General features: G+C 47.9%; 2 protein-coding genes across 16 annotated transcripts in view; one reads left to right on the top strand and one right to left on the bottom strand.

Moving 5' to 3' along the window:
- Positions 1-13871, bottom strand: part of PFKFB2 (6-phosphofructo-2-kinase/fructose-2,6-biphosphatase 2) — a 33287-nt gene extending 19416 nt beyond the window's left edge. For 9 of the 15 annotated variants that reach the window (XR_003551202.1, XR_003551200.1, XR_003551201.1 and 6 more), the window contains exons 1-7: positions 10197-10323; positions 8800-8910; positions 2280-2405; positions 1372-1468; positions 586-652; positions 401-475; positions 40-96 (exon numbers count right to left, since the gene is read on the bottom strand). Coding sequence is in view for 12 of the 15 variants with exons in the window: in XM_027776088.1 (XP_027631889.1) it covers positions 40-96; positions 401-475; positions 586-652; positions 1372-1468; positions 2280-2405; positions 8800-8890 (513 nt within the window). In the remaining 3 variants the exon portion in view is untranslated. Of the gene's footprint in view, positions 1-39; positions 97-400; positions 476-585; positions 653-1371; positions 1469-2279; positions 2406-8799; positions 8911-9802; positions 9826-9870; positions 9962-10196; positions 10324-10354; positions 10486-13800 lie in introns of those variants that run through there. The other 6 variants (XM_027776085.1, XM_027776087.1, XM_027776083.1 and 3 more) reach the window with 5 other exon arrangements.
- Positions 11735-13937, top strand: part of YOD1 (YOD1 deubiquitinase) — a gene marked incomplete in the record, with an annotated part of 3610 nt that continues 1407 nt past the window's right edge. Inside the window, 2 exon segments of the mRNA XM_014591859.2 lie at positions 11735-12516; positions 13692-13919. Of these exon segments, the coding sequence (XP_014447345.1) occupies positions 12174-12516; positions 13692-13919 (571 nt within the window).

The raw sequence follows: 13937 nt of genomic DNA, 5'->3' as shown, positions 1-13937 counted from the left end.
GTGAAAAGGGCGTGACATGTAGGGGCAGGGGTCACCCACCAGGATATTGGCAGCAATGACATCGGGATCATCACAGACAGATTCCACAAAGAAGACCTGGCCATGGAAGAAGGCAGGGACAAACGAGTCAAAAACACCAGGCTACCTCCCATCTAGTCACCCCTCTCCCAAGATTTTGTCATTAAAGTAGCCTTCAAGACCTCCTCTTTTAAAAATGGCTCTTACCACATCCCCCAGGCCTCAAACACACAGGTCTGAGAAAGGACCTGCAAGAAAACCTTGAAGGACTGGGTATATACCCTAAGAGACGTGAATCAGATAGTGAGTTCTGTCCTCCCCCACCAGAGCCAAGCAGATCCATGCTCGACCTCTCTTCCTCCAGCATGGAGTCAGATCCTACCTTATAGGAATTCTGCTTGGCAAAGTTCAAAATCATGTCCCTCCTCTCCCGGGTGGTGTTGGTGGCATCAAACACCTGGGGAAAAAGCACACAAGGTAAATGAGTGGGGACAGTGTGATGGAACCCACCAGGATAGGGCTGAAGAGCTGGTGACTGAGGGTGGGGGTGATGAGGGAAATGCTCACCGCGATCTGCCCGTTCTCTTCACTGAGATATGCCTTCACGTCTTGCAGCGCCACCAGTGCACACCGTCTGCGTGAGAGCAGAGAAAGTCAGCACGGGCTGGCTGATCTCAAGCAGAGGCAGAGACACAGACAGCTGGGGGCAGCAGGGGTCACATCACTTCCCCTTAGTTTCCCCCAGGCAGAATTCTCCCTGTGACCCCACCATAGTATCACGCGCTGGATGCTGCCATTTGGCAGGCTGAGGCCACAGCAAAGGCCGAGGTTTGACTCCTCACCCACCCTAAAAACCTGGCCGTGGCATGGGTCTGCAGTCTGAACTACTCGGGAGGCTGAGACAGGAGGATCGTGACACGGAGAGACCCTGTCTAAAACACTCCACACACACACATGCACATGCATCCGTGTGTGTGCACACGCATCCACATATATGCGCACATGTGTACACACACATACTCGCATGCACACACATATACACACATGCACACACACACACACATACAAGATTTTCCCCTGATTAGAACTTTCCGCCTGAGGTCTTTATGACATCTTTCATCTTCCTCCTCTCCATGCCCTAATGCTGATATCGAATCTCTTCTCCACTGAGCCTACAAACACACTAGCGTCTCCCCGAGTCTGTCCTACCTACAGCCCAAGCTCACTTGCTCATCAGATAACTTCCACTTAAAAGCCCGACAGACTATTTACTGAGGAAAACAAATACCAGTCCCTTCCAGTCTCATGACAGCCAAAAAGGAGTTGACTTGGGGTTAAACCTTAAAGACTCACCTGCGGATTTTCATGGCCTCCTCGTTGTCATGCCGAAAGAAGTCATAGGACTTGTAGGACTTGACAGCTTCACGTCGGTACACCCCAAGATTAAACACTGCAGGAGACACCCAAATCCTTCAGTAGCCAAATGGTATGATGGCCCCACCAAAGGGGACTTCTTGGCCCAATGTCGGAGTGGCCAAGGGGATGAAAAGCACCATGATATATTGGGGACACGGTATATTGGATACTAGCTTCAGAGTTGCAAGAGTTGGGTCCAAATCTTGAGTTGTTAGAGCTGACTTGAGTCTGCAGCTGTCTCGGTGAGTAAGTTTTCTCAGCCACATTTGCCTATTTCACAGGGCTACTGTGAGGACTAGACAGGAGGACACATGTGCCAGGGCTTTAGAAACACAATGGCCTATATGCATTCAATTCTTCTTCTTTTTTTTTTTTTTTCCAGAGAGATTTTTGCTATAGGGCACATATGCTTGCCGGAGAGACAGCGAGAGACATGAAGACAGACAGCAAGAAATCACTCCCTGGGGGGAAGGCCAAGCTGCAATTCCTTCTCCTCCACTCTCTTCTCAGGATTTTGGACATGCATACACAAGTACCCAGCCAGAGTTTCAAGCTGCCAGGTCTGGGATTTGAACTGTGGTCAATAATGTGAGAGTCCAGCGACATTACCATTACATAGTCTGCCGGTCCTATCAAAGCCACCCCCAACACTAGGCTAGTTGCCCAGGCCAGAAGAAGACAGTGCAGAGTCAGAGAACAAATCCAGAAAATCAAGAGGCAACCACTGTTCCAGCCAGAAGTAGCCTATCACCTTGATACAAGGGAGAATAAGCCTCCAAGCCTCCCAGGGGCCTGAGGGGTTCAAGAACCAATCATTCCATGTTCAAGAAATGACCTGCACCTACCTTTGGTGGGCACCCCTATCCAGTTGAGGTAGCGAGTTAGTTTCTTGGACACGTAGGTTTTACCACGGGCTGGCAAACCAATCATAACAATGAGAGTTGGGGAGTTGGTCATGTAGGAGGCCCACGCTGCAGGAAAGAAAAGAAATACAACTAAATGTCTAGGGGCCTGGGCAAAAGTCCAGAAAGAGTAAGAAGAAAAATAAGGACATATTGGACAGACCCTCCTGAAATATTAATAGTTAAAGGGTCATGTAGTCTTCCAGAAAGTTTCCAAACCAAGACATGTCTTTCCAATATGAATGATGTCCTCACAGAGGCACCCAAAGTGGAAGGGAGTCAGGGGTAGGGTAAGCGGCCAGGATTAGAACTAAAGTAACCATGGCACCTTCCTTAATGTGAGACTGCCCAATGACATGACAACGGTACAACTGGGAAGGAAGGTCTTGTGCCTGTAGATCCTACTGGTGCAGAACTGAGCTGGCTCCTGTAATGGCTCCAACAGAGATTCCACCCTGAGGCTCCAACCCGTCCCTTCAGAACCATGGCTAAGAGTTAGCTTGGCCCTGAAAAGAGAATCTTACCTCAAGTGTTTTGGCCTTTGCACTCAAGATTACGAGTTCCTCCTTAAATACAGTGAGATCCAGGAGCAAAGGCTACTTGACACAAGTTCTGTCTGCATCGACCTCAGGGAAGCTTCATGATAGAACTAGCCCACAAGGCCATCAGGGCCAGCCTGCCTCAAAGGCCCGTATAAAACAGGGTGGGATGGAAGTGCAGAGATAAAGGATAACACTCTGTGAGGCTGACCGGCACGGGAAGTGTCCGGGTTTGTGCCTGGGAGGTATGCTGGGTATGCTGAGAGCGTGTGTTGGTGATCTGGGGCTGGCTAGGCGGGAAGTAGATTGCAACCTCCAGACTCTGCTAGGGGTGCTGCCCCTGTCTCTCTCATTCGTGGAAGGAATAAATAAACAAAACAACTCAGAAGTAGGAACCCTCCTTGGTCTACCCTTCCGTAGTAAACCAGCTATCTCAGGAATGCTCATTTACAGAGGCGAGACTCACTGGACCTGGGGACTAGTTGCTCAGAGGTCAACTCACTTGCCTAAGGACACATTTCAAGAGTACAGCCAGGGCTAGATTCCAGACCTTGTGCTTTCTCGGTAGTTTTTCTCCATAAAGAAACTCCTCTCCAGCTTGCTCACAGGGTCTGGTCCTCCCTACACATAGAAGAGGCAGGGGAGGGAGCTGTACCACTGCCAGCCACTTTTCTGGGCTGACCCAAAGGGTCTTCAGGAGGTCCTCTGGGTGGACTCAGGCTCTGCTGGCTCAGGTATGGGAAGGCCCTGCACAGTGATGGGAAAGGGAAAGAAATATCTTCATTTTCCACGGCCCAGGACTACTTTTTAGAAGGTGCTGCTTCTCCATCCTGTGACAAAGTGACCCCAGAAGACTAAGAAACAATTCAGTGAAATGGAGGCATTGGATGGGAAATTCATCATTCATCTCTTAAGAAAGAAATGTAAAAAGATCTCAATGGAGAAGTGGACAGAGGGGCCCAGGTACAAGGCCAACCTCGGAAGGAAGAGAGTTTCCTAGGGGTGTTTAGCAAGACTTATTTGGAAGAAAACAAGTGGCCCTAGTGGTGAAGGAGGGGTAGGTGCCCACATTCAGGGCCAGAAGGCTCAGCTTTCAGTCCTTTACCAACTGTGTCCATGGAAAAGTCCTCAATCTGGACAGGAGCCGCTCCAAGGCAGGTAATGGAGCGTCACAGTGATTTGCATCCTGTCTAAATAGGGAGCTCAAAGGTAAGCAAATGGCACCCCGTAGCCTCAGCTGGCATTAATCCCTCATCACTGACCCCGAACAGGCAAACATATTCTGCATGGGATCAGCTGCCTCAAGTGTAAGTAGCAAAATCCCCTGAGTCCTCACTTTCTCCAGCTCGGCTCAGCACCGCACACTACTGAATCCCCCACGGTTTGGCTCATTACCTGCACTTCTTACTCGCTTTGTCCACACTTTCCAGCCTATTAGGCACTTCCCCCAAAGGTCCTGTTACCCTCCCTAAAGTTTACATTGGACTGACACTTGGAAGCTGCTCTGAAGGCAGCCAGGGAACCAGCTGCTCTGTGTTTACCGAAATGGACAGAAAACGCTAAGAATGAAAGAAAACACCAGCCATTAGGGACTCTGCAGAGTGACCTCCAGCCCCACACCTCCTACCTCTCTGCCCAGAATGCACCCACACACACCTACTGCAACCAGGGCTTCTCATTTCCTGGAGCACAAGACTAAACCACACTTCCTATCTCAAATTGCCACACTGGCAAAACTAAAACAGTCTGTACTACCACCAGCATCGCTGTCACCACTATCATCATCACCTTTATTTGAATGGTGGAGAGTCCACACTGATCAGTTTCAGAGACAGCAGGAGATGCAATGGCAAGCTGCTTCAGTCCTGAAATTCCCTTCTACCTTCTTTACACAAGTTTTGACTCATTTTCTCAATCTTGAATTCATTTTCCTTTCTCATGAGCTTGGATGAGACAGGGACTTGCTAACTTCCTTCACACAGAGGGACAGACTCAAGCGCAGAAAATGTAAGAGCTTTTCCATGGTCTCCCAGGAGAAAGTCAAGGTCAGGGCTCCGAGAGGCTCCTGGTGTCAGGACTGGCCATTCAGTCCCAGCTGCTGGCTGTCGTTCCTCATGTCAGCCCCTGACAAAGGAACCCCCATGGTAAACACAACCACGCTCTGTCCTACCCTTGAAGGAGAGCCTCAGAGAACAATGACTTCAGGCCTTTTCATGACCAAGGTCTCTTCCATTATTTGTTCTACATAGGCCAGATATTTTAAAATGCTGCCCACAATGCATGTTTTATTAGTGTTACCTTATTTTCATCCATCGGAAATTGGTAGCTAAAGCTACCAGTTAACTCTTGCTGTTTGACTGACAGTCATAAAAAAGCCAAGTTCATATAACTACAACCGTACACTAAGAAAGCTGATGTTCTAGTTATCCAGGGAAGCGCTAGTTAATAATGTCCGATTTTCAACAAGGATCTTGAAATACTGAAAACACAACAAAGAACTTCCTTTGTTTTTGTTTGTTTTTGGAGAGGTTTTTGCTATAGGATGTGTGCGCTCACCAGAAAGACAGAGAGACAGAAAGCAAGAAATCAACCCCCAGGGGGGATGGCCACACTTTAGTCCCTTCTCCTCCATTCTCCTCTCAGGATCTTGGGCACGCATGCACACACACCCGGTGAGAATTTAAGCCACCTGGTCCAGGACTCAAACTGCGGTCGACTACATGGGAGTCCAGTGACATAGCCATTATGCCAACTGCTGGTCCCCAAAGAACTTCTTAGCAGAACAAATTAGTAACACTGGGCAGCACTACCAAGGGGTCTACCTTTTCTCCTTAATTTCTGTGGAAGTTTGCTGGCACAAGTGTGCAGAGGTATATGTATAAGGATGCGTATTGCAGCATTCTTCATGATGGTGGCAAACTGGAAACAATTCAAATATCCACCAGTGGAAAATTAGAAAATTATAATATCCATGCAAAGCAGAAGTAGGGAAGTCTGGACTCTTTTTCAGCAGGAAAGAGATCTAAAACAGTTCTGTAAACATACAAGGAACTGGCAGCAGAACAGATTCCATTTTCATTAACCAGATAAAAATAAGATTTCTAAAAGACCTAACTTTATCAAAGACTTTAGCGATTGTGAGGCTTTTTTTTTTTTTTTCTCCAGGTTTTTGCGAAAGTGTGTGTGAGTTCACTGGCTCAGGGGGGTGTGTAATCCTCTCTCCTGCATTCTCCTCTTAGGATTTTGGACACAGGTACACACATGCCCAGAGTGGTTTTTTTAAACCACCTGGTCGGGGACCCGAAAGGTAGTTGGCCATGTGGAAATCCAGCACCTTAACCACCAAACCACCTGCTGACCCCGTGAGAGGTATTTTCAGTTTTGTTTTGGGATTTGTTTGTTTATTTGTTGTTTTTACTTTCTTTCTTTTTGCATTTCTTGAATTCTTCATGAACAAGTTTTGCTTTGGTATTTAGGGAAGGGAACATATGGGAATGTCTACTCCAGATCTACTCAAAATAACAAAAATTTTAAAAAAAAGTTTTAAAAAAGCATGCAGACCTCCCTCCCCTAATTCCTGCTTTCACAGAGCTCTGAAACCAGCCAACGGAGCACCTTAGGAGCACCTCGGCCAGCCCCCCGAAGTCACCCCAGCTCTGTAGTAGTCAAAGTTCCAGTAATGAGCCTTGGGAGGCTGCAGACTCCCTCCAGTCATTCTTTAGCTCTGAAGTCCTCAAGCCTGGTCACTTCCTAGAGTCAAAGTTTAGCCACACAGGTGTAATTAGCAGCCAGGGGATAACAGTTGAGCTATTAATACAGCAACTGCTGGTGTAAACACTAAGCCATCAGGGGAGCCAGTTCCAAAGTACAGGCAGACAGAGGGAAAAAGGAAATATGAAGGACCTTCCAAAAATTCATGAAAACACGTATCATGGAAAAACTATGCATGAATTAAAAAAAAATTCTGCACCAAAATAAACTCATATTTGAATTCCATTTTTCCATGAACTTTTTCAAGTCCCCTTACAAACTAACACACATTCCCATAACTGTATTTCTCCTTTGACTGTGGCTGCAACCGCCTCACACTCCAACCATGTGATGAGAAGAGAATGAGACAAATGAATAACGGTGGCTTTAGCACATCTCCCAGAGGCCTCTGCTGGGAGAGAAAAAGACATTTAAAGAAGGTAGAGACTGAAAGGGAGAAATTAGAACTCAGAGCAGGAATTAGAGTAAAAGACAGGAAAGAGATTGGGAATTATTGCTTCCTTGACTGATCAAAAGGCTTCAAGGCAAAAAAAAAAAATGATCAGAGAAGAGTTGAGAAGGTAGGTAGGACAGAGTCCTAGTGCAGGACGAAGCAGAGCTAGGTCTACCAATGGGAGCACCGTGCAGTCACGGACTCTCGCGGGTATCAACTGTCCCAACCCAGCTCTGCGCTCTCTCTTGGGCCTAGTGTACTAGTAACAGGAGTGTACCCCAGATCCCCCAATATGGGTTAAAATATTGTCAAACAAGAGGAGAAGCCATACTTAACTGAAAAAAATACTTCATCACAGGGCTCTTTCAAATAGTGAACTCCCAGCACAGTATTTGAGTGTAATTCAATTCATTTCAGGAATAAAAACAGCAAGCAGATAGAGTCCCCTGTGAAAAACCACACACCTAGCTATGTGTCCAACACTCTTCAATATCCATGCATTTAATCATCACATCACTACTAGGGGAGGTACTACTGGTACCCCCACTTTAAACAGGAGTAAGCTGAGGCATGGAGAGGATAAATAGCTTGTTCGAAGGCACACAGATAGAAAGGAGTAAAGGATTCAAACCCAAGCAGTCTGACTCCAGAGGCCACACTCAGTCATTACGCTCCACTGGTTACCTCTCATGGGCTAATTTGTCCCTGGCACTAGGCTTCCTGTCCCAGCAGAGAAAAGACCCTAACTGTAGAGATGTGACAACCCTAGTATCACATCCAAACCAGCTGCTTCTGTCCAACAGGACTCATAGGTGCTAGGCAAAGAGAGATGATCATCAACAACCATAAAACTGACAAGGGCATGACTTCAAGGTTGTGGCCCTGGGAATGAGCTATTCCCGGTCTCATGCTGGTCTGCTGTTTCCATCTACTGATAAATATAACCCCTGAAGCGAGAAGAACTGGCTGACAAGGTTCTAAAGGAAAGGTGCAATCTGGAAAGCAAGGGTAACCGTGAGCATTCCTCGAGGTTCCTCGAAACATCTGGGCAACAGCAGTCCAGATCTTTTGGGAAGCTATGTTGCCTGCAATAATGCTTAGGAATGCAGATGCACGCAGGCAAGGACGATGTTTCATATCCCTGCACACCCTCTCACCATCTTTGTTTAAAAGAGCAGCATGGAAATGCTCATGTGAAACTGGTTTTCAAATGAACAAACCAGCAGAAAAAACAGTTTGCAAAGTGCAAAGCCTAAGTCTGTGAGAAAGCAAGGTGGCCGAGGCACAATGAGAAGTCAAATGTCAAATGTCCTCTCCTGAGGCCTGCAGGGATGGGACAAGGCAGTACTGGCCCTTATGGGCAATGTCTGTAGTGAACAGTATCTTCCCAAAACTTAGTCCAATAGACAAAAGAAAATAGATAACAGTAGCAGCCCCAACTAATTCCTCTGTGCATATAATAATGCATAAGCTGATGCCCCCAGAATATAGTTAAAGAAAGCAATAAGAAATTGGCAGGACTGCATCAACAGCCTAGCCCTAAGGACAGGGATTTTTATTAAGTCTACCAGTTTAGACAGGAAATTATCCCTTGGAGGTTTTAACTTCCTCTGTCAAAGAATTATTTCTCATTCCTACCAAGAATCAGAATCTAGGATTACAACGACATTCCCAAGAGAAAATCCTGGGGGAGCAGTCCCTCCTCCTTTCCCGAACTCACAACATTTCTTCTCCGACATTCGAGGATTAGAGGCTTTGATTTTATAGCTGTTGTTGTTTGGTTCTGAGCAAGAAGCAAAATTCTCAGACATGGCAGGTGTCCAGGAGATGTCTGGAAGAGAGAAAAGGAATGTTAAGGAAGGGAACACCTGCAAAACACTGAGAGCAGAAGATCAGTGTGGAGTAAGTGATAGAACCCTGGGCCACCAATCAAGTCCAGCCTCTTCCTCCCAGTAGTAACTCCCTGTCCTTGGAGAAGTCACAAGTCTTTTTGTCCCTCCATGTCCTCACTGATAAGAAGAGTTGCACAGAACACTGCATTTATTTGCTGATTTAGGAGTTTACATATATAAAGTATGATTGACAGTCCTTCCAGCAATCCTGTAATAAGGCACGTTTTGCTACTACTTTCCATTTTGTAGATTGAAAAGCTGAGGTGAATTGATCTAAATGGTTTGTCCACGTTTCTCATTGACCTCAGATTCTAGTTTTTACAATCTGGAGAAAAGGGCCAGCAGGTGGTGTAGCAGTTACATCGCTGGACTCCCACATGACCACCTGTGGTTCAAGTTCCAGACTGGGTGGCTTGAAAATCACTCCAGGCATGTATGCATGCGCGCCCAAGATCCCTGGGAGGATGGAGGAAAGGATTGTCATGTGGCCATCCCTCTGGGGGGTGATTTCTCACCTTCCCTCTCACTGTCTCAGTCTCTCTCTCTCTCTGGTGATGCTGGGGCCCTAAGGCAAAAAGCTCTTAGAAAAAAATCTGGGGAGAGTAGTGGCAGCAATTGGGGGCGGGGCGGGCAGGGAATAGAATAAGTTCATTAACAAGAAAGAAATTCTAGTCCCATTGCAGGACTCAGTCCTGAAAAATAAATGTAAGCGGAATCGTCACAAACACGTTCCCTTTAGGAAACTTGTAACTGGACAAGAGACAGCGATGCCTAGCGCGTCACCATTTCTCTTCCGGCGTTCTCATTAAGCCTACCCCACACTCTCCCCACCTATGCGCTGGAACTCAGTCTGAAGAACACTGAGGCTCAGAGGTGGCGAACTATTTCCCCAAGGTCACCTGCAGAACAAGACGTTAAGTGCTGATTCAAACTGAGGTGGTAAAGTCCCGAGCTCACTCTTCAGACCTGTACACCCAGAGGGGCTCGTGAGGACGCCAGGACTTATTACTGCAAGGACCTCGCGCCTCTTGTGACAACACAAAACCTCCAACCCAAAGACAAGCTGCAGTCCCGGGTCTCTGAACGTCTGCGCTCCAGGCAATGCCCGGGGGCTGGCGCTTCTGAAAGGGCGAGGCACCAACGCCCCGCACTTCATCTGGGCGCACGCAGCCCCTCTTATTCCACCCGCCCCGACCCTTCCAGGCGCTACGCAGCAGTCGCTCACCCTACGATCTCTCCTAAGATCCCTCCCGGCAGTAGCCCGGGTGCTTCCCGCGAAAGTGGTAGCTCGCAGCCACCAGATCGTGTCCGGAGACCGGTAATTCAGTCCTTGCAAATCACGTGCCGCTGCCTGGACCCGCCCACCCGCGCGTCGGCCCTCACCTGGAGAGAATCGGAGACCAATCCCGTGCCTGCGGGGCCCAGGAGGCGGGGCTCAGGTCGGAAACGCTGACGCTAGAGGCGGAGGGATGGAACAGTGAAGGAGAAAGAGCGCACGCTCCCAAGTTTCCCAGCACCGTGGAGGTTGGTTGCATCGTTGCTTGGTAACTGGTAGAGTCTCGCGAGAGTGGACTACGGAAGCAGGCGTCTAGAAAGTAGGGTGTGACTTTACAGTGACCGAAAAAAGTTGCCAAGATTAACGCTTTACTTTCTGAATCCCAGAGGGACACTGTTAGATCCTGTTAAAAGGTGCTTTGCTAGAGTAAGCCACCACAGTACTGTTCCTGAGCTCATGAATACACCCTAGGGTGTCTGCATATCCTTCCCATGGGTCACACACTGTGACCTAAGAAAATCAACTATTAATACCATTGCTGAACCAGGAGATACCCCTGGACTCGTCCACATACTTGAGGGGACTCTAACCACCTTCCCTTTTACCCCCACCCACAGGCATATATCATCTGTTATGGTCATCTTCAAGAACCAAGGAAGAAAATTGCGTCATCGGAAAACTGAGTCATCAAAGGTGTGAAAAGATGCAAAGGTTCTATATAATTTATTCAGACATGAAGACATTTACAACAGAGGTGAGTTTGCACATTCCAAGTGAACTACACTTTTCATAGTGGCCCCAGCAGTCTCTTAATGCATGATTCTGTTGATAAACCCACTCTAGGCCAGGTCAAATTTGCTGCTCTGGATCCAAAATGGATAAAGAACGATGAGTATGCATTTTTAGGAAAAGAGCAATAACTTCAGGAATGCTGTCTTTCTTCTTCACCTGGGAATTAAATTCCATCGTCAAAATAGTTTAAATAGTTACCTTCTCTTTAAAGTTTTTTACAACTCCCAGCAAGTATAGTTGGCCTCTCTGTGCTTATACAACGGTATTTATCCAGTTAAGCAACTATTTCTCCAACGCTTTTTGTTTAGATCCTAGGCACAGTCCTGGGTTCTAGGCACACAGGGTTGAAGATGAAAACGGTCACATCACTTAGCATTATCACATCGCTGTGACATGCAGTAGGTACGTGCCTCTGAGACCCCATACTCTCTCCTGGCTACAATCAGTACTTGTTATAAAGGCAGGAATGGAGCCTCTTATTTGTGTGCCCAGAAGCTGAACTGGAATCTGGATGACACGCATTAGTCCTCTTCATTCCTCCTTGTATTGCCACCTCCCAAACTAGGCAGTTGCCCTAGGCCCAGATGCTGACCTATACTACGCTTTCTGAAGTGGCAAATGGGCGTTTTCAAAGTACAGCCTCACAGGTGGAAAGGCCAGTCGTCCGTCCGGCCCCCTTTAACCCCAGTGAGTCAATGTTTGGGCAGCCATGATCCCAGTCACGAGGATCTGATTGTTTCTGACAGGCTCTTTGACTCAGTGGCCATTCTTGGCATACGGTTGCGTTCTGAACTATGATTACGCTTCTCCGGGTGTAGTTTGAAGGCCCCAATTTAATTATTTCCGACCTCAGTTAAGTGCCAGGATGGATACATTCCACTCTACTTGATTCAGGAACTCCTTCTCCGCCCTCTTCCTTAAGCATATATGCTACCGACGCGGAGGGCGCCTCACTCGCTCGACAGGTAGCAAGACCAGTTGTGCTTGAGGACTGCGGGCGAGTCTTCATGCTTTGGCTCCTGGGGTGGGAGAAATACTCCTTGTCTCTTTAAGGGAGTTCGCGCATAGTAAAGTGCCAAAGCAGAAGGTGAACCCAAGTGTCGCGAGAACTAAAACCACCAGCAACTTCTCGCGATGTTTGGCTCCGCAAAGGGTGGCCATTTTGGAGTCCACCCGGTGGCCGGTTGTCCCGGCGGCGTTTCCCATCCTGCTGCCGGGACCAAAGCTGGCCCCGCAGGTGACTGGCCTGCGGGCGGCCGCACCGACACGATGTGGCGGCTCCGCTGCAAGGCCAAGGATGGCACCCATGTTTTGCAGGGGCTGTCCAGCCGGACCAGGGTGCGGGAACTCCAGGGCCAAATTGCCGCCATCACCGGGATCGCCCCCAGCGGTCAGCGAATCCTCGTCGGATTCCCGCCTGAGTGCCTGGATCTCAGCAACGGGGATACCGTTCTGGGGGACTTGCCCATCCAATCAGGTAAGGGGATCGGGGCTGGGCCCTGGAAGTTCCGGGAGGATGGAGAGGGGCAAGAGAGGAGAGGCCAGGCGAGGGGCTGTGGGACCGCTGGCGGCTTTGGAGACCAGGGTAAAGGTCGATCCGGGAACGGAACTCTGGCGCAGGCCATGTGTCAGGTTGTGACACACGGGTGAGAGCGAAGCCCAAAGCCTCCTCTAGTCTGCCTTCTTGCCTGCTTCGAAAGTATCTTACTCGTACTGTTTGCCCTCTGCATCCGCAGACGTGTGGAAAGTGGGACCTATTTTCTCTGTCTTGATGGCTTTTTTCCCTCGTGTCTTTGATAAGCCTGTCTGAAGGATGCAGGATACTTTTCCTCCCTGGTTGTTGCAGTCGCCCTCATATATACTAAGTTTAGCAAGTATATTTATTTTAGAGTTAAATTTTAAACCTCCGTTAAAAGCTCTTTCAAGTTCTAATCAACAGCAGCTATTTCTGTCCAGAATGAAAACTTGAACCCCAACGTCTGTGATTAAAGGTGTTCGGTGGGATCCAGGACCCTGTAAAAGCTAAACAGGGTGAATATGTTAAGTTTCTGGACCAGGAGAACCCCCTAGTGGCCCTGTCTAGGGTGAACACCTTCTGGAAGATTTTTTAAGTGACTGTAAAGGTCTGTGCTTCCAGACCCCTTATCTAAATTGGAATACTGTCCTGAAATGTTTTGTTCTTTGTTCTGTTTTCATCTTTAGGAAGATTCAATGAACAAAAGTGTTACTGATCACTTGATTCCAAGGCTGTGTTCTCCTTAGTAATCCCAGTCTGTGCTTTAACTCCTCTTTGTAATTTACAAATTTGGTTAGTAAACAGCCAGATTTCATCTGTAATTTCTCTGCAGTTCTAGATTTGTTTTTGTATTTCTTTTCTTTTATTGGGAGAGGTTTTTGCTATAGGGCGCATGCACTTGCCAGAAAGACAGAGACAGAAAGATAGAAGGCAAGAAATCACCCCCCAGGGAGGATGGCCATGCCGCAATCCCTCCTCCTCCATTCTCCTCTCAGGATCTAGAGCACGCAGGCACACGCACTCGGTGTGAGTTTAAGCCTCTGGGCCCAGGACTCAAACCGCGGTCGACTACATGGGAATTCAGCGACATAGCCATTACGCTAACTGCTGGTCCCTGTTTTTGTATTTCTTAACAGGTGATATGCTGATCGTTGAAGAAGACCAAACCAGGCCTAGAACTTCACCTACATTTACAAAACGTGGTGCTCCTAGTTATGTCAGGGAAACTTCTTTGCCTGTGCTTACCAGAACTGTGGTCCCAGCAGACAACTCTTGCCTCTTTACGAGCGTGTACTATGTCGTTGAAGGAGGAGTCCTGAATCCAGCTTGTGCTCCCGAGATGAGACGCCTCATAGCACAAATTGCAGCAAGCGATCCAGACT

This window comes from Tupaia chinensis, unplaced genomic scaffold (assembly GCF_000334495.1).
Source record: "Tupaia chinensis unplaced genomic scaffold, TupChi_1.0 Scaffold000627_1, whole genome shotgun sequence".
NCBI lineage: Eukaryota > Metazoa > Chordata > Mammalia > Scandentia > Tupaiidae > Tupaia > Tupaia belangeri.
Note: the sequence above shows the minus strand (reverse complement) of the source record. Positions and strands in the feature narration are given on the sequence as shown.